This window comes from Anoplopoma fimbria, chromosome 4 (assembly GCF_027596085.1).
Source record: "Anoplopoma fimbria isolate UVic2021 breed Golden Eagle Sablefish chromosome 4, Afim_UVic_2022, whole genome shotgun sequence".
Taxonomy (NCBI): domain Eukaryota; kingdom Metazoa; phylum Chordata; class Actinopteri; order Perciformes; family Anoplopomatidae; genus Anoplopoma; species Anoplopoma fimbria.
In genome coordinates, this window is record NC_072452.1 from 4,861,242 (window position 1) to 4,881,640 (window position 20,399).

General features: G+C 41.9%; 1 protein-coding gene across 1 annotated transcript in view; it reads left to right on the forward strand.

The window, feature by feature from the left end:
* gfra3 (GDNF family receptor alpha 3) overlaps window positions 1–20,399 on the forward strand; it is a 43,525-nt gene that overhangs the window by 15,926 nt on the left and 7,200 nt on the right. Inside the window, exons 3-9 of the mRNA XM_054598168.1 lie at window positions 1,288–1,400; window positions 5,455–5,751; window positions 10,189–10,260; window positions 12,259–12,613; window positions 14,156–14,265; window positions 16,818–16,952; window positions 19,830–19,966. Coding sequence (XP_054454143.1) covers window positions 1,288–1,400; window positions 5,455–5,751; window positions 10,189–10,260; window positions 12,259–12,613; window positions 14,156–14,265; window positions 16,818–16,952; window positions 19,830–19,966 — 1,219 coding nt within the window. The remainder of the gene's footprint in view (window positions 1–1,287; window positions 1,401–5,454; window positions 5,752–10,188; window positions 10,261–12,258; window positions 12,614–14,155; window positions 14,266–16,817; window positions 16,953–19,829; window positions 19,967–20,399) is intronic.

Here is a 20,399-nt window from a genome sequence, read left to right on the forward strand (position 1 = left end):
TCACTGATTCTGCTGGCCTTCTCCCCCAGGCAGGTTGTTCCAAAGCCGAAGGGTCCTGATGGCAAAAGCACAGTAATCTCTAGATTTAAGCCTGGACTTTGGAACAGCCAGAAGGGCCCCACCTAAGGATATAACGCTGAGAACTGGCTCATATAGGGGTCAACATTTCCTCTATGCAGCTAGTGGCTAGTCCCAGACGTTCTTTGAAAGTTATCATTACAATCTCTAAATCAATTCTAAATCAAAAACGATGTGACGCTGTCTGTTAAAACCAGTGAGGTTGGTTGATGCCACAAAGGAGGGAGTTACAGTCGTTAATTCTCAAGAGGATGATCATGGGAATAACTTTTTTAAGGTCAGAGTGTTAGAGCATTAGTTTGAATCTGGAATCTTGAAATATTTTTATTTGAAGGAGGCAGACTGGACAACCCTGGACAACAAGTAGCAATCCTGTACATACTTAGCAGACAAGGCTGCTTTCAGTGAGACTGATTTAGAGACCAGAACAATACATTCTGATTTTGAGTGATTGAGTTGAGACAAATGTTTTTTTGCAATCCAACAGCTGGTATCACTGCGGCAGTCTAAAGCAGCAGCAAGGCTTCCCAAGTATTTCCTAAAATATTACTATTCCTTCAACAATCAAAGTGGAATTGCACAATGGTTTTCATACTATCACTGCTTGCCTACATGGCTGGTTTTAAGTCTGACAAAGGGGAACTCTACCATTTAACTCCATCTTAACACATCAAAGTATGTTTCTACGGCATATGTGAAAGGAGCTGTATATGGCCTTTACTGTTTCTATAGTGGGCTGTGTGAAGTCATATAAGGGTCCTCAAGTTACCTTCAGCTGGGTCTGAAGACTACAAGTTTGAAAATGAAACAACTCTGGGGATGTGGAATAAGAAAGAGGTAATCTTACCAGACCCCTGAAGCCCGCTCCTTTAGATAAAGTTACTAAGATTAACTTTTAACTGGTTATGAAACAGTGTCAATGTAATATTGTTGCCTCTATATGACCTACATAAGCGAACAAGACCATCAGAAGAGAAGATTGGCTGTTTCTGTATAGTTATTCGTCATTCAGTCAGATACCCTGGCACTCAGGCTGGACAGAAACTCCTTTAGCTCAGACTCAAGTAGGGCCACCCGCAGCAAAAAGCCAGATCCGGCTTTGGGGTCTGGGCTAAAATAAGGTGGAGGTCAGGAGGAACTTTCATGTCCAGGACGACCTGTACATCGACTGAAGTCAGGAAGTTCCACTACATGTGCTGTTGAGAGAAGCTGCAGTGGGGCAGCAGGGTCCGTCTGCGGCTGCAGAAGCCACTTCCAGGGAGCCAACATCAACATCACACTACTGAAGGTCCAGGCCGTATTGGTGGACCAGCTGGAGCGAAGTATGGCATCTCAGTCCTGGAACCAGAACCAGGACTGAGATGGTCAGACCGTGCAGCAGTTAAAATAAGAGCTTTTCTTAAAGGAGTCTGTCAGCTGCAGATCGTGACACAACGCAGCGGTGCCCATGGAAACACTACCGCTTTGTCCACCGGGGTCCGCCAAATTCAACACAAAAAATAAAAGATCCTTTTAGTAGCTTTAACTAGTATGATGATTTGCCAGATGCATTCTGGCTTTTGGTAGCATTTGTTGAGTTTAGCAGTCCATTCACAGAGTTAATTAATCTGTAGCCTAGGCTTAGCAACTGATCTGAATGCTAATTTTTTTACTACCATGTGACGCCAGGTGGACTCCATTGCAGTTTCTTTTTTTCAAACCCCTGAAGTTAGTTCACTGGACTGTTTTTGTGAAACAATGTATTCTTCGTCTAGTTTTAAGAAATAAAAACCGTATTGTTTCAAGTGCAGCCGCGGTGAATTATTATTTTTTTTTTTAAGTTTGATGATGCGACGCTGGCGTGAGACGGGACGGCCTCTTGTCAGAGAGAGGTGGTCAGGATCGAGCCTCAGTCTGATGTGTGTATAAAGTGAATTCGGCGCTCCACAAAGGCTGTTTGTTCAACCAACAATGTTTTATGTATGTGGTTAGTCTTTCATCAGCACACTCAGTATTCAATTTACATACTGTCTACTGATCCGGCACTGAATGTTAAGCTGTTTATGCTCTCTCAGCCACTTTATTCCGACACCAAGATATGTGCGTGTGTGTGTGTGTGTGTGTGTAAGCCAATATGCGAGTATGTATGCGTGTGTGTGTCTTAGACAGATTGCTTTGCCCCCCCCCCCCACCCCCCTGTGGTTGTGCAGTATTGTGTTCTGGTAGTAATGATGGGTTCTCTGTGCCTCCAGTCTCCCTCCCAGCAGGACACACACATAAAAGGGTCCTTCTCAGGGCAGCCATGCGCGTTTGTGTGTGTGTGTTAACGTGTTGTTCTTTTGCAATTGCGTGTACGTGTGTGTGTGTGTGTGTGTGTGTGTGTGCATATGTGCGCGTCTTGGTGTGATTCTAAGAACATCATTTTCGGCGGTGCATGCTGATTGTGCCTCATACTGTGCGCGTGTCCAACCCATCAAGGTTCACATTGGTACGCTCACTCTCCTCCTCTGCCTCTATGTCTCTTGCCCCTCTCCCTCGCCTCGCACCTCTCCATTTTCCCATCCGTCTTTCCGTTCCCCTATTTCTCCTCCCCGTGTGACATTTCTGCTGTCCTCAAACAACTTCTCTGCACTCTCCCCCCTGTGCATATATCAGCTATTGGATTTTACCAGGGGAGCTTCTCCTCTTTGCTATTGCAAATCGAAGCAGACACACTTCAGAAAACAACAGTTTCCTCTCTTGGTGAAAGTTCCACACAGTGCAAACGCTGCCTGTAATAAATGAAAACTAGCTGGGAGGAACGTCATCCGCAGCTGAATGTCTTGGCTGAAGAGCGTCAACTTTATTGTTCTAGAAAAGGAAACAGAAAGGTATAGGGTTGAAAATGGGATGTGCGTCCTTTAAAAAGTTGGATGAGTGGAAGCCGACCTGCATGCTTAGGCCGTGACTATTGGGATGCAGCTGGCTCGCAGTGTTCCCTGACCTGTTAGAGTGCTTTCACACCTCAAACAAATCAACAGGTTCAAACAAACTCTCGTACTGTTTAGTTTGGCTGCTTCGCAATTCCGATGTCGACCAACAAACACAGCGTGCTTTCATGAAAAGATAGGGATTTTATCTTCCTTCAATCATCATCTTTTGTGGGGTAAAATTAAAACAGACCAAATAGGATTGTGAGAATGTATGAAGTTCTATCAGAGCATGAATTCATACCTAAACCATTAAATTACTGCATGGGAACTGTCAAGGACACGATGTTCGGGACCTTTTGTATATTCTGCAAGATGAAACGGTGGACATTTTTACACAGCAGCGATTCAACTGGAAAGATATAAAAAATGACTTAAGAGGAGAACGTTGGTGAGTTTTACGGATACAGACTAAATTATGTTATGATGCCGCGCTTGTGCATTTTCATGGGAGCTGTTTTCTAATGTGCTCACAAGGAAATCCTTGTTTAACTTTGAAAAAATTGTGAAAGTTTCAGTTTCAGGTAGCAAATGCTGTAGTTGAGAAGATCTATTGACAGAAAATGTCCATCATTTAAAGAAATCTATATATTGATGAAAGAAATGCTGAATGACGTGTTGTCATGACTTCAGCTCTCTATTCAGGACGTTTGATAACAAAAATATTTTCTTCTGAGTTCTTCAAGACATCAGATGAATAAACACATCAGGTGCAGTAAAGTATACTATAACCTGCAATGATATTTTACCATTACCATTTACAAATGACCTTTGTCTGAGACCTGCCTTGGTTTAAGCAACACAATCTCACATGTCTTGGCAACACTACAGTGACCATATTATCAAACCCCTAACAGGGACCCTTGTACACTCTTAAGGGCGACTGTGGCTCAGTGGTAGAGCGGGTCATCCTTCAATCAGACGATCGTTGATATGATCCCCGGAGCGCATGTGGTGTATGAATGGGTTTGAATGATTACTAAGATGGTAGAACCTGCCATGAGTGTATGAATAGGTGTAAATGGGTGATGGACATATTGTTACCATTCCTACAGATGCACGTGAATGCCCTTATGCACGCACCAAAGTCGTGCTATTGAATATTGGTATGTAGCTGTTTTAACAGATCTTTCATATTGCCAATTCCACCTTGCAGGACCGAAAATGTACTCTTTCAGTTTGTGCAAAATTCAGCATTTTCATTGCCAGGTATTTTATGCAGGAAAGAGTAAACTTCTTGGAGAAAAGACTGGCTCACTCTTCAGCATGACAAATAACTGTAGCGTACTGCATCTTCTGTCAGAAAGAGCTGAAAGAGTTATCAACTGCCTTGACAACGACACATCTATTGACATACATAAAGACAAATCAGAGATCAATTTGCATTTGTGGTGAATGGTTTATGGTTTGTATATTGGGTGAATGGGACAGAACATGATAAATGTCTATGTTATTGGTGACAGCAAGTATTATTATAGTATTTTTTATTTTGCATATTATCATTATAAAAACCGGGACATACATGTGTTTTAAACATATTTGAGGACTTCTGTTGTGGATACCCAGCTTGGAACCGGGACAAACCGGGTCATCTGGTCACCGTAGGCAGACAGATAGCTCTTCTCTCTATTGGTGATAAATGGTAAATGGACTTGCATTAATTTAACCCCTGTCCAGTCTCTACCTCTAATGCTCTTCCTCTGAGCCACAGCAGTCCACTATCTGCTGAACCTCGCGATGACATTAGTCTCTTTCAAAGTGGCTTTTTAAGGTGACGTCAACTAACCTTCGCAAGACTCAATAGCTAATTTTTTTTCGTAATGCTTAATAAATTAGCAGGAGAGAATGTAAATACATTATCTGCAATGCACTCCAATGCCTAGTCTGCCTGAAATCAAAAGATGAAGAAATAAAAGCAATATAGACTATTCCTCGACATATTGCAGACGAACCAAATTGCCAAGATGTTTTAGGCACATATAACATATAACTCTATGTTTTTTACGAAATGTTCTGATGTTTGGACAAATACAGCTTACACCTTTTAGGAACCAACTGGAGTTGAGCAAAAGGAAGCACATATGAGAGCAGCGGCTTTATTATACTATAACGTCCTTGTTGGGGACTCAACAGGATGCCTTAGCCTTTACACAAAAGATGTGTGGGCAAATGTGTCCCAGACTACGTCTGCAAATCTTGGTGGTGGTTTACACTTGTATTTAGTGGTGTCCACTTGTGGTTGGATCACCCTGGACGCGTGTTAATGCCAGGTGTAAATAGGGTCATTACAATACCTTAGCTTGTAGAACCACACATTTTACAAACATGCACATATTATATTAGCTGTTTCGTCCCCAGGCCTTAACAAAGGGTTTGCTAGACATGTTGCCTTACCTAATCTCTCTCCATCTCTTTTGTACTCCCTTAGGTGTGTTGCCATCCTCAGCACCCTACTTCCCCTTCCCTCCCTCTCCCACTGACTGCGTCGAGGCCCATCGAGTGTGCTCCGCCGAGCCACAGTGCGAGGCGCTGTACCGGGGCTTGGAGCTGTGTGCGGCCGAAGCAGCGGCGTCCCCCCTGGGGGAGCAGGTGGCCGCCGAGTGCCTGGAGAGACAAGACGCTCTGCTGGCTAAGCACCCCGCTCTCCTGGCCTGCAAGTGCCAGCGCGGCTTCCGCAGGGAGGAGTATTGCTTGCGCATATACTGGAGGGTCCGCCTGCTGCCAGGTCAGTGAGGCCTGTCCCGGGGCTGGGGTGTTTGGGGGGGACATGCATGCAGGTCTGTAAGTGGGAAGACATATCTAAAGCTGGGTCTCCCTCTATCCATTCATTATCACCTCATCCAGTTCAAGGATTTGGGGGATAAAGCCAATTCTTTGTGTGGGCATCACAGTGGCTAAGTGTTGCCAAACTAAAATTTCAAGATAGTTTAACTTTTTGCAGTAAAGTGGGGCAAAAGAGTAGCCAATCAGTAAAAAGAGTACTGTGACTGCTTTGAAATGTTGACCTATGTTAAATAGTAATCCTGGGCGTTATTGGTGTGAAGCTGCACTAACAACTCAATAGAAAGTGGCTGCTAGCATGGCTACAAAAACAGTGTATCGGGTGCGTGGTACTGGTAAGGACAAAAGAAACAAAGTACAGGCACTTCAGGATAGAGGGTCTTCTCGTTTATGGTTTGCAAGTGCATTTCAGCTAGAAGCCATCATTTAGCAATTACAACTCATGCATGATGTAAGAACAACAGTATCAGTGCAGCTTTAAGGGGAAGTCACACATCTTGTAATTAATAATGAGCTGGCTTTTTGTTTTTATTTTTCTAGTTGTCAAAAATCCCATATAAAATACCAAAACCAACAATGTGTTACTACATTAGACAAGTCTTTTCTGACTTCCCTCCTCTGTCTGTTATTTTCCAGCACCAAACCTAATTTTTTAAAAGGGCTCAGTAATTTAATTTGTAATATAAACTGTGCATTTGTTGGCAACTTTTTTCAGTGATTCACCCACATTTGGTGCTCTGGTGAGAATTTAGGACAGCAGGACGAGAGATATAGTGGTGTACTGTGTACGTGAGCAGAACGTGTCGTTATCTGAGCTTCTCCTTGCTTTGCCGGAGTTTGTACTGTTAGCGCTGTTAGCACTGTTAGCTACAAGCCACTGGCTCAGACGTGGCCATGTTGAGAGCCGTTGAGAGGCAATCAAAATGCTCCCAATCTCGTTTTCACCTTTATTGCACGTTCTTGTTCCATTGTTTGTAATGAGTCAGACACAGCAAACGCCTCTTGCACTTTATATAGAAAATAATAGGCAACGATGTACTAAGGAGCATCAGACTCAGTCCCTCTCTGCTATTTACACATAAAGACAGACAACTAGAGTAACATCCTGAATTAGGCGCAAGAAAAATGATCATGGCAGCACAGAAAGGGAAGTTTGTTGTGATGCCTCGCTTAAAAACACATCCACAATTACGTCTGACTTTCTAGATACTAGTGTATGTTCATTCCAAAACCCTCACCTGAACATTTATATGCAAACCTGGTTCAATTCTACTTTAACCATAGAATGTGTCATAATTCCAATCCATTCTCTTGTATCTATGTGAGGTCCAGTCAACGAGACCTCACTCTGAGCACACACGGCAACTGAGGCACATCCGTAGTGCCGGTGCGATGTGTGCATTGGTAAGTGAGCTACCGCTAGCCAACGGAGTCCCGCTCCCCTGTGGCCTATTAGTCAGCGGAGCATTAGTGTAATTACACACTCCTCAGCTCCTAATGCTGCTAGGCTGCTCTAGCGTGTCATTACCATAAATATATAGTGTAGAATAGGATTTACATACATAAAGACTTTACATGCCATTACATTCTTGATTGAGTTTGAACTTTTGAGGGTGTTTTAGGTCATTTGCAGCCACAAACAGCTCGTCCACCAGTCACTCCAGGCTCATGGTGACTTTGGGTCTGCCCATCAATCTTCCACCCTCATGTTGGCCATGTTGGTGAGAATCAAATGAGAGAGGGACCATATTAATGAGTGACAGGGGCTGTTTTTATGTTGTGCTGTTACATGGATATAAAGCCCTCAGTAATTAGAAGAACAAGAATGATATTAAAATCGAAGAGTAAGATGAGACGATCAGTACTGCTCTTATATATATATGTGCATTAAGTAGAGCTTGAGCTGGGGGGTGATTAGCCTCTCCAAGCAAAAAAAACATACTCCAAGTAACACTAAACTGTATTTATAGTCCTTCATTTTTGTCTGTGTCTGTTTGGTTAATCAAAACAAATGGGATGTGAATGCTAATTTGTTAGCCATAGAGGTGTTGGCATCGTTATTTTTTACTTCAGACGGAGCAAGGGTTGCTGTTTCCCATCGTAACCAGTCTTTATGCTAAGCTAGGCTAACTGCGTTCGCTCTTTAGCTTGACTTAACACAGAAATATCGGATTGATATTGCTTTTTCTAATCTCATTCTTGGCGTAAGTGTTTTTCCCAATATGTTGAATTTTTTTTTTTTAAATGACTGAATTTGTCACTTGTGTAGTGCTAAATTCAGGGCCTCCTTTTCACGATTTTGCATGCCATCATGATCTCATGGAAGTCTTGTGAAAAGCATGCCACTTTTAAGGACATTTTTAGGCAGTGTTTAGGCCTTCGCCTATCATTTTACTCCCCGTTATCATTCTTAAATCATCACATAAGGACGCACAGTCGTACTTTACACAGTTGTACATCTGGTTGAAGCGAAACCAAACAAAACCATTTGGTTGGGTTTTAAGAAGAGATTGTTGTTCAGGTTAAAATAGGGATATTTGTTAGGTAAATTACATACATAAGTTAGGTAGTTGCTGTAAAAAACTCAAACTTTGACTTTTGGTTTGAAGATAGCTTATCTGTTTCACCCACCCATCGACACCGACCTCCTCCCTATCCAGACTTTCTTGCTATTTACACTACGTCACCTGACCTCCGGAGCGATTGCATCGGTCTCTATTGCTATGGCATGAAATGAAACGCAAAAAGCAAAACGTGCATAGTGATAAGATGCGTGATGGCTTAAGAACCTGGGGGGTTATTCATGGAAGACTCATAGAGGCTGTGCAAAGGGGAGGTTTTACTTGAAGGACCCCTCTGCAGGGCATGGGGTGGCATGGGGGAGGCCTTTGTTCTTCTAATTAGCTTTTATAAAGTAAATGTCAATGTAATGCAGTGAACTGTCAGAAAATACAGTGAGAACTTAATTTTTAGATAGAACAGAACATGTCACAGAATAGTTTACACAGAGCAGCGTGTTGGTGAGGCAACTTTAACTTGGTTTGATCTGTTATCAATCATTCACATGCATGACTCCATTATTCTGGTGGGGGATTTGAACCATCTGGACATGTTGATGTTGCAGATGACTCATGTTTACGCCCATGATCCTCGTATCGTTGGAAGACTTTCCACCACTGTCATATAAAATAAGATAAGATAAGATAAGATAATCCTTTATTAGTCCCGCAGCGGGGAAATTTGTAGGCTTACAGCAGCATAGGGTAAAGTGCACACAAGAGACATAGTAAAAGAAAGACAAGATAAAAATAAAGATGAAATAAAAAACAAGTATTATAAATAAGCAATAAAAAACAGTAGAAAATCAACAATAACTGAAATATTATATGTACAGACAGAAAAAAACTATTGTGGCTATAATTGCACAGTGTATTGTATTGCACGTGTCATGTGTCATGTGTCATGTGGTCTGCTGGGAGCAGAGCTGGTTGTGCAGCCTGACAGCAGCAGGAAGGAAGGACCTGTGATACCTCTCCTTCACACACCGGGGGTGAAGCAGCCGGTGGCTGAAGGAGCTGCACAGAGCTGCCAGGGTGTCCTGCATGGGGGGGAGGTGTTGTTCATCAGGGATGACAGCTTGGCCATCATCCTCCTGTCTCCCACCACCTCCACCGTATCCAGTGGACACCCCAGCACACTGCTGGCCTTCCTGACAAGTTTATTCAGTCTCTTCCTGTCAGCTGCTGAGATGCTGCTGCTCCAGCAGACCACTGCATAAAAAATGGCTGATGCCACCACAGAGTTGAAAAAGGTCCTCAGGAGTGCTCCCTGCACTCCAAAGGACCTCAGTCTCCTCAGCAGATACAGTCTGCTCTGACCCTTTTTATAAAGTGCATTTGTATGATTAGTCCAGTCCAGTTTATTGTTCAAGTGAACACCCAGGTACTATATCTCTTTCCTGTATTGCTTACTTATTACTTCATAACGTGTTATCTTGATACTTTGTGCAATGACATAACTAACTAGAATCCCCTTGTTATTTTCAAGGAAAGTGTTGCAATTTTAAAACCAGGATCAAACTTTCTAGTCTTAAACTACTTAAATTTTTGGCTAAATATATTAAATGGCAAACCATGAAAAACATAGAAATGCTTTGGTTTTATCCATCTTTCAACTCATTTTATTGCTTCATTCCAGATTATCTTGATTATATCCTTCCTTTGCATTTTAGGGAGCTCACATTGAGTTTCTATCACATCTCTTTGCCACTGCTATCACCCTTTGCTATTTGTCTAACATTTGTTCCTTCCAAGCTACTGTTGGTCATATTTTAAGTGATCACTCCATTGTTTGCCAATGTTTGTGTGTTCCTTTTCTCCAGGGGAAGATGAGCTGGAAATATCTCCCTATGACGACACACTAATGGATACTCGCATGGCCTCCTTAGTGGCAGGTAACACGCACTCTTGACGCAATCACACACACAGACACACACACACACAGAAATAATCAGACCTGTTTATCACTATGTATCAATCAATAAAGATATAATAACTAGTGGCCAGCTGAGGACACCCTTAGACTTTGTTCTTGTACATGGGGCTGGGTAACCTGGGTAAATTTAGCTAGCTGTTGATTTGTTTGTTTTTCAGTTGTGAGGCCAGAAAATATTAGAATACTTTTAAGGAACTCAAGGAATGCCCTGGGCTGGATTTGAACACTGCAGTCAATGGTTGCACAAAGTCATTACATTTCCTTTGCCCCACTGGAAGTGGAGCCCAAGGATTGAAGCCAACACTTGGGTTGAGAGCTAAATCCAGAGGATGATTTCTATTGATGAATCTTTCCTCAACTATCACACCCAAAGATCTCTTTGACTAGCGCTTTTTAAATTTCCTTAAAGGAATACCTCCCCCACAAGATTACCATTTTAATACAATGTACCACCACGTGTTATCTTGAATTCTTGAAGAAAATGTTGCTTTTCTCGCATGCCTCCACTGTTATGTTGTTCATTCTGTACACATGACATCTGTTGCGTTCTGTCCATCCTGGGAGAAGGATCCCTCCTCTGTCGTTCTCCCATAGGTTCCTTCCTTTTTTCTCCCTGTTAAAGGTTTTTTTAGGGGAGTTTTTCCTGTGCCGATGTGAGGGAAGGACAGAGGATGTCGCATGTGCACAGATTGTAAAGCCCTCTGAGGCAAATTTGTAATTTGTGATTCTGGGCTATACAAAATAAACTGAATTGAATTGAATTAAATGGAGAATTTAAAAAAATGAGAAAAGTCTTGAAATGAGGTAAATGGGGGCTGAATTTAACAACAGCAAAACTAATCAAAATATCCATTTACAAACTCTCCGACAATTATAGCATAATCTAAGTCTCATTTGTCGAGTAGTATGCTTAATACCTTCCAAACACGTGCATCTTCACTAAAACCTTACTTTTTAAAACCCCTCCGTACTCAACAGCTTTGTGAGACTGTTTATGCAGAAGTTTTTATTAGAGCCCATTTGCGTCAATTCATCAAGCCTTTTTTTTATAATGATTCTTGTTTGCCATAGAGGCCTGCGAGAAAAACAGACTTTTCCTTTCCTTCACCATATGGCCAACGTTTCTTTGACCAAATTTTGACTGGGTTTCTTTGCCTTTTTTTTTTTTAGGCAGCCATAAGGTTTACTGAGCATAGGCATATGCAGAAACAATATATAGGTTGAACACGTTTTAATTTTGGAGATAAGATGAGCTTTCCCTTACCACCACCATCAGGACAAAGTAACTCTACATTTCTGTCCCAAAACGTGTTAGGTTCCCAAAAGAACAGGCCTGTGGAGACCTCTGCCAGGTGTCTGGGGCCCGGCACTAGGACTTATTTTTTTGTCAAATCTATTATTATTTCAATTCACTCATGAGGCTCTTCTTCTGGGATTCCTACTCTTACCCAGTCTGCAAATGGTAAAATGTACCCCTCCTCTACAAACACCAAATCATGGTGCTATGGAGGAAGGATGATGATCATCATAAAGTAAGAGGCTATAGTATTTAAGAAAAACACAGTTAAATAGCACTTAGTCAAGTAATTGTCCTTTTTTTTTTTACACTCAAACGCTGAGCATACAATGTTTCTTAAAGCGTCCTTTCTTTCAGAGGTGTCTTGGATCTGTGAACCTTTACTGTGCGACAGTGCATTGTGAGACGACACTAACTCTGAATCTGATTGTTGATTACTTGTCTGTCCCTTTTTTGTAGTTTTTTTGTTCCATCTTCAACAGTCTACACATTATATGTAGTATGTTTACTTCTGCTGCAACTCACAGGCTAAGCTGCAAAATGTACTGTCGCAATTATCGTATGAGGTTCGGCACTTCCATTTTTGGCACTCTGCACAACTTTCTGCACACACTGGTGCCCTGCGTTCACCTAATTCGGCTTTTCCCCAAACCCCTTCAGCTTCATCTTTCATGCAACTGGATGACGAGAACCAGTGCCTGAAGGCAGCACAGGACTGTGGCCTGTACGAGAAGTGCGGCTCTCTGCGATCGGAGTATGTCCTGGCCTGCACCAAACGGATGCCTGGGACCAACCGATGCAACCAGCACAAGTGCCACAGGGGCCTGCGTCGCTTCCTGGAGCGGGTGCCAGAGGAGTACAGCCTGGGCGTCCTCTTCTGCCCCTGCACCAACACCCTGTGTGGTGAGAGGAGGAGGAAAACCATCGTACCCTCCTGCTCCTACCAGGAGATGGAGGGTCTGCAACCCAACTGCCTCCACCAGCAGAGCTTCTGCCGCCGAGACGACCTCTGCAGGTTAGACGTGACGCCCAGACCGATGTAGGGGGCTGATGCTGTTATTTAAAAGGCTATATAATGACATTATATAAGGCAGTTTTAGAGATGCACCGATTGCAATTTTCTCGGCTGTTTTACATTTTTGGTTGTTTTTTTAAGTCTGACCTGCTGATTCTGATTTTAGGCAGCTTGAGTACATATTTATTGGATAGTTGATAGCAATGATACGTAACATAGCCTGCATACTGATACAAAGATATTTGATCTTATTCACATCATCCGGCTACTGAATGCATGTAGCCACTGTTGCATGTACAGCAAAATTCATCCGTATCTGGTAAATAGGCAGTGCTGGACACTCAGTAGCTATCCGAAGGGCTTGTTGGTGAGCTACTTCAGGTGGCAGGCTTATGTTGTAGAATGAACGCTCAAGAGCGAAAAGTTTTAAATAGCAGCAAATAATCCTCCAAAGCAGCAAACTAGCATAATACATTCTAGATTGTAATACATTCAATTATTTTAGATTTTCTAACATTATTTGTGGAGCAGTTTATACTTTGAAGGAGGAGTGTATATACTGTTTGGGCCTCTCCGGCTCCCTGTTGCCTTATGTTCACACTATGAGTGACAAAGCAAAAGGTTTTAAGTCATGTTCAATCGAAGCCGGTGATATGAAGCTAAAAATGTAGGCTCAACACTGGTTACTGCGTGACGGGCAATGACACGGCAAAGTGTCAACCAATGTTTTTGTTTCACCATTTCAGATCCCTTCCCCACAAGTCCTGTTCCATTCCATCTAAAGCAATGGAAGAAAACCTATTCTTGCTATAAGCCAGTTCCCAGTGCTATATAAAAACATGATTATGCCAACCAAGGGTTAAGAAGCACTTCAGCTTGTCTTTCTTACATTTTATTTTTAAATAAATGGAATTGCAGGGAAGGAGAAGTGGACCAGAAATGGTGAAACAAAAAAAATATGATCGGGTGATGCTTCACCATCGATCACTGAAAAAAGTTGAGGTCAGCTAAACTTTGCATTGCATTAGAGAAGTGTCTGCCGCCAGTAGCTTCATGTGACCGGCTTCTATTGAAAGTGATTAGTGCAAAGAAAATCCTGTTGCTTTTTTGAAAACTGAATTCTGTCTGAATTGAATTAGAACTCGGCACTGTTATTACAATGGTTTGCTATTTGTTCACTCCAATTCATATGTCAAAGTTCATTCTGTGCAAATGATTCTTGGAGATTCACATGTCTTCTGTCAATAGTTGTATGACTTCGAATTGCATGCAATGACTGCTGATTAGTTTTAGTGTGCTTTGACGGTTTGACTGGCTCTCCCATCCTGTAATATTCTATGTAAAGAGAAAACAGTGATACTTAAGACAAATTTATGTATATTAAAATAAATCCAAAAGTCCTATGTAAACCGGTGTTGGACTGAAAACCTACATCTCTTAAACCCAAATTGAAATGCACGCAAACACACCCTAACATGCACATCCTGATTTCCTGCCCACTTCTTGTGTTTGATGTTGAGTTGTTGTTTGTGTTGTTGCCAGGTCCAGACTGGCGGATTTCCTTAATAACTGCCAGCCATCTCCTCTGACACCCAGCGGCTGTCTGAAAGACTCAGCCGGCCTGTGCCTCCGAGCCTACGCTGGACTCATCGGTACGGGATGCAGGGGGAGCTGTTAGAAAAGGAGGAGTGATGTGAATTTCATGAGGAATAGTCTGCATTTTACTTCCACCATAACATAACTTCTAGGAGAGGATTTTTTTTTGACATATTACAGAGTTTGTCTGTAGGACATTTTAAAAATCGAGAGGCCTTGGGCACTTGATATGAAATATAATTTGGCAGTAATTTAATTTCTGATCAACAACTGACATCTGCCAAGTAGAATTACTAGAGGTAGCGCTACTGAGCAGGCAAACAGTTATAATGGTAGCCAATCTAAAAGCCAAGATGTCAGCTCAGAAGAGCAAGAGAGAGCAGTAATGTAATCACAACTGATGTTGGCGGTCAGATCGAACCTCAGAGCAGAGCTTTCACTATTGCATTTGACCAGGAAATAAAGCAAGATCCTGTTGGATCCGACCATCTAATTTATTGTAGAGCAGGCTACTTCCAGTGTTTCTCATTGAAGGTGGCAGTATCGAGAACCAATTGAAAGAAACCACCAACAAGTTCTTTGTTTTCTTCTGTTTATTTCAATCCCTTACTTCATGAAGTCATCTACCAATCAGAAACCAATCTTCTAAGCTTAATAGCTAAGCTACTAGGCTACATACATATGTCAACAATACATCCACTTTTCATATACACCAGGGTCTGCCTTGAGTGGCCATTTCGGCGAGGGTCAGTGCGAACCCCAGGTGGCAGCATCTAAGGCTGAAAAATAAAGCCAATGCAGAAGTTCTACAAACTGCAGGTTATTGGCTCCAAAAGGGAGTCAATCCCCATAGACCCCCATGTTAAAATGCCAAACTGCTGTTCTGCCCTACAGCAGAAAGGTTTATAGCCTGGAACAAAAAGCTGTGTACCCTATGGCTTATATCCCTGTTTATGCTCCAGTTTATTTTCACACTCCAGTCCAGTTGGTGGCGTATGCATCTTTCGCTGGTTTGCCAAAAGAAAGAAGATAACGAAATGGATGCTTGTTTTAGTGATTTTGCAAGGAGATCCGCAGTTATCCCAATTATAGAATTTTAAAGGAATACATAGACTGTTGAATTCCTGTCAAACTACGTTATAGTGCATTACCGCTAGCAACTGGAATGGAGTGTGGATTGGGAATTGTGCATGCGTATAATGCTAGATGGATGTAAACCTTCAATTGTAGAATGATTGGAACCAAGGCTTAACACTTTTGTAAACCGGGGAAATAGCGCCACATGGAATTTTTGAATTTCGTATTAAGTTTATTTAGACTGGCATGCTGATTCCAGCTAGATTTTCTTTCTTTTTTCAGTTATTTTCTATCATGAATAAATTTCCATACATAGTAGCCCAAACCATCAGCTTGTGTATAACACTTGTTGCTGTAAGACACATCATATGAGCACATGTGCATGCTGGCTAGCATGAAGAGAAGGACTAAGAAAAAAGACAAAGGAGTTATGTTTAAACCTTGAATTTGTAAAATGAGTAACCGCTGTAACAGAACTAACAAAGCACAAGTCTCCAAATAGAAGTGGCCGCAGAGAATGGGACAGAGTGGATGAGTGGAAGGATGGATGAGTGGAACTGGAGAGCAATGTGGTGTAGGGAGAAGCAGGAATGAGAAGCAGGAAGTGTGTAAGCGAGGTGATTGGACAAGATAGAAAGTGAGGATAGCTGACAAGAAATGTGGATAGAAAGGCAGTGATTGGCTCTGTTGTTCTGACAATGATGGATAGCTTTCTTAAAGGCACAACCTGCATAATCCACAAGGTTAGCTGCCAAAGATAATCAAACAATGTGAGTGCAGGAAATTGTTTTCTTGGAAACATATTAGAAATATTGTTTTTTCTTAGGCACCCTACAGTTGTTACGACTACAAAATTACTAAACAAATGACATGCAACATGTTAATTAGTGATCATTACAGTTTCTGGTAGGTGTATTGTTGAAATGTGAACAGAGCCAAGCTAGCTGTTTCCCTCTCCTTTAAGTGTTTTCTTCATGCTAAGCTAGGTTAATTGACCCAGCTCCAACTTCGGAGTTAATGCACAGACATGATTTTCTCCCCCCCACCACCACCATCATAGCTGAGTGTGTGCACTCAGCTATGGTGTTTGCTACCTCAGCTCCATCCAGACTTCAACACATTGTCAAAATATTGGCTTTCTGCCTCTAAAAGTTGCCAAGACGGCATTGAGCAGAAGAAAAACACCAACTCCGGACTTCAAAATGTCCCTTCAGCTCCCCTAGGAGAAGTCACAGAGTCTACATCATGTTTTTCTACAGGCTATGTTTCAGTTTTGTTTGAAGTAGAAGAACAGCATCCTCCTCTCTGTCGTGCGGTGAAGCAATTTAGCTGATTTTCCTCCCAAATTGCTCAAAGTAAAATGCAGTGTAGAAGCCAACAGAGGTTTCCAGGCCAATTTTGCATCTGGCGTTTGTGTTTCCGTCTCTGAGATACTGTGATACAGATTTATTAACAGTAAAGTAAAACACGGTGGTCCTCTTACTTGTGCCCAAGCTAACATTTGCCAACTTTGACCCCTCTAAACCTGTAGGTACCATCATGACACCCAACTACATCAGCAACAGCTCTGCAGACGTGTCGCTGTGGTGTAACTGTGAAGGCAGTGGCAACCAGTGGCAGGACTGTCTGAGACTGCAGCGCATGTTCACCCACAACACCTGCCTGCGTGAGTCTACACTCTATGTTCAAATGTTGTAAAGTGATGATATTTTCATCTGATTTCAGAGAGTTCATTATCCTTATTATCATATTTTTTTGTTGGATTTGCAGTTGATGTATTGACTGCTTAACCATTTTAATACCACATTTTTCTCAAACAAAATAAATCTTGATTCTAATCCAAACTGTTATGGCTAGGTTACCAATTTAGCAACCCGTTCCCACTCCCAACTCGTCAAATTCCGACGCTTTGTACCAAGGCACCGAGGGAACCTAAAGCGTCTTTATGAGACACACCAGGCTTTCAAGTAACACCAAAGTAAATCTGTATCGTTATTAGATACTCAGAGCAATGGCGAAGAATAAAGAGCGAGTCTGTAAGGTGCACAGGAGGGGAGGTTGGGTGGGTCAAACAAACACAGGACTTTCACCCAGGAGACAGCATTCAATGTGAAACAAAGTCGATGTTTTCTTATTCTACCTTAGTATTGTTACGTAACAAACGTACCTATTTCCCCTCAAGAGACGTACTTATTTTAACCCAAACCATGATCTTTTACTAAACCTAACAAAGCACTTATGTTGCTTAAGGTAACCTTAAAACTAAGTAAACTTTGGAAGGTATTTAGAAAACGGACTGTGTGCATGTAAAGGGGGAAATTGTATGTTCCATGACCCGTTCAGAACTGACACTAAATGGATACCTAGAGAGTCACAGTTTGAGGCGAAGGGCCACTGAGCAATCTGCTGTATGTGAAGAGTTGGGATTGAGAATGACTTGACTGGCGAAAGTGGGCAGCTGCCACCACGGGCCACCAGAGCTCTTAGTTTTTAGTGTGCCAGTTTGATTGAGGTCATTTTGGATGAATTGCAAATTTGTTTGGGAGTATGCACCATATAGCACAATATCACAAAAATCTGCATTTAATGAAATTACCTCAAAATAATTTATAAACGACTTTGGGCAGGGTAGTATTTCAGGATAGGAGAGCTGGTGGCTGTCTGAGACTCTATAGGCAAAATCTAATTAAAATGCCATGTGGATTCTACTATGTGCACTGCATCTGACGGATACTTGTGTACACTAATTCACATAGAGTGGGAAGAACTGGGATTCAATAAGGGCCCTCTGCTCATCTTTATTGTTGTTGTTTTTATAGTGATGTTATTAAAAACGTCTGGTGAAAATCAGACAAAAAGGAGCAAGACTGTACTGAGGAGGTGAAACTTGTACATGTACATTAATCTACCCATAGAAAACTGATACATCAAGGTTTCAGTCTTAAGCAACACATGTAGTGAGAAAAAATGGCCAAGCATACCACATTCCTCATTCTGTTGGTCAATTTAAAAAAAAGTAGCGAGTTGCGATAACGTGCTATTGGTGACTGGATTTAACCAGGCTGTGGTTAGCCTAGCTTAGCATAAAGGGGAAACAGCTACTCCGGCCAAAGTTCAAAAACACATCGATTATCACCTTTAAAGCTCACAAATTTGCCATCTTTTTCAATGCTGGAACTATTTTTGTGACAAACAACAGTCGGGCACTATGACTCTGCACAGCTTAACGGAGTCTTGTTATAACAGTTAGGTTGCCAGTTTTGGTACCAGTGTGTCCGTACAGAGAGCCAAACCTAAACCTGCGCTCAATAATCGTATCTGGCATCAAACACTGTATCCGGAGACATGCATATAAGTGCTGGAATGATACAATTATTATGTTTGTCAAGAAATATTTTGGAAACATTATTTTCCAACTTTGTTTGTGTTTAGACTAAATAAAATAGATGTAATCAGTGAGCTTTAGACTGTTGCTAGGAGTTTTTGTTTTCTTTACTTTAGACAGAGTCAGGCTACCTGGTTCCAGTCTTTATGCTAAGCTAAACTATAACATCCTGACTCCAGCTCTGTACTCAACACACAGACATGAGATTTGTTTCAATCTTCTCATCTCACTCAAAAAGGAGAGTGCTAATATTTTCCTAAATGTAGTACATCAACTCGTTCTTGGTGCAAAGGATATTTGTGTAAATAAAGTTGAAAGAATTCCTTTAAGTCCCAAACAATAATATAATTTAAAGGAACTTATTTTCTATTTTAATAACCATTTTTTTATGGTTTCATGGTATGTATTCCTGTCTCATGATGCCCTGGCACGTTTCAGACGTTTTTCACCCCAAATAAATTGATTATTTATAATTTTGGGGATTGTTTGTCACATTTAAAAGATTTACCAACAATACTGCTATCCATATTGTTTTAATAACCCCTGTGTTAAATAATGAATCTGAGGACCAGAGTTATGAAAACAGAATTAATGTGTCACCATCAAAGACAATCTGAGGAACAACTCAAAGGGAATAAATGAAGAAAATGTCTTGGATCCAAACGTCTGGATCTGTCTGGGTGGCTGGTTCCTGCAGCGACTTTCCCAGCATGAACTGAACTCTACCTCTTTATGTGTCAGCTACATGCTACAGCCTCAGCATTCATACGAGTCTTACAGTGTGTATCTGCAGCTTCAGGCCTCTGCAGGGCTCAGGAGGTGGGAGGAGAGGAGCCGGAGGGTAAAGCCCCCTCCGGCTGTCACTCAATCACAGCAGCTGTCGATACGGCCGTCGATACACACCGAAGCCTGTATGTCCAAACACTAAAGCTGGGATCAATGCGTCAATGCACTTCCCATAAAACTCAGTGATTCATCAAGCTGCCGACAGCTCGGACAATAAAGCTGCCAAATAGATCTGTAGGTTTACGCCCACTCAGATGTAGCGTCGCAGCACGCGGGCCAGGAGGGCTCAAACACTCTCACACACACACACACACACACACACACACACACACACACACATACAGGCAGTGATGGGGTTGTGTCTCCATGCAGGTAACTCTATCAGTTGGATGGGGAGCCCCGACTCCCTGCCTGCAGACATCACCCCCCCTCCGGCTCCCAGGCCCTCCCCGCTGGTTCAGGTGGACGAGCTGCTGAGCCACAACCACCTGCCTGAGCACAACAACATCGTGAGTACCACCTCCGCTCATCCCGCACGTTGCCTCCACATTTCAAATTACCTCTCAGACTTTTGTCCCAAGGCCTTTTCTATTATCTTTGGTTCGAGCTCATCTTGTCACTGTCACACAGCATGTTGTTTATTTATTCAATTTATTTTATCTCCATTGCTGTGCTTTTTTTTTTATCAGTTTTATTACTTTACTGTTACTATTCACTTTGGGTTTGTGACAATGCAAGATTAAATTTGTGTTAACACATTTTCTCTATAAATTGCTAAATCTTTCAAATATCAAAATGTGTTAAAACAAATAATCCACCACATGTCCTCCATTTTACATTTTGTTTACATATTTTTTCAGAGCTAAAAGTAACGTTTAGATATGTCTTTCACAGTCCAAAACAAAAAGATATTCAATTTACCGTGATCTATTACAAATAAGA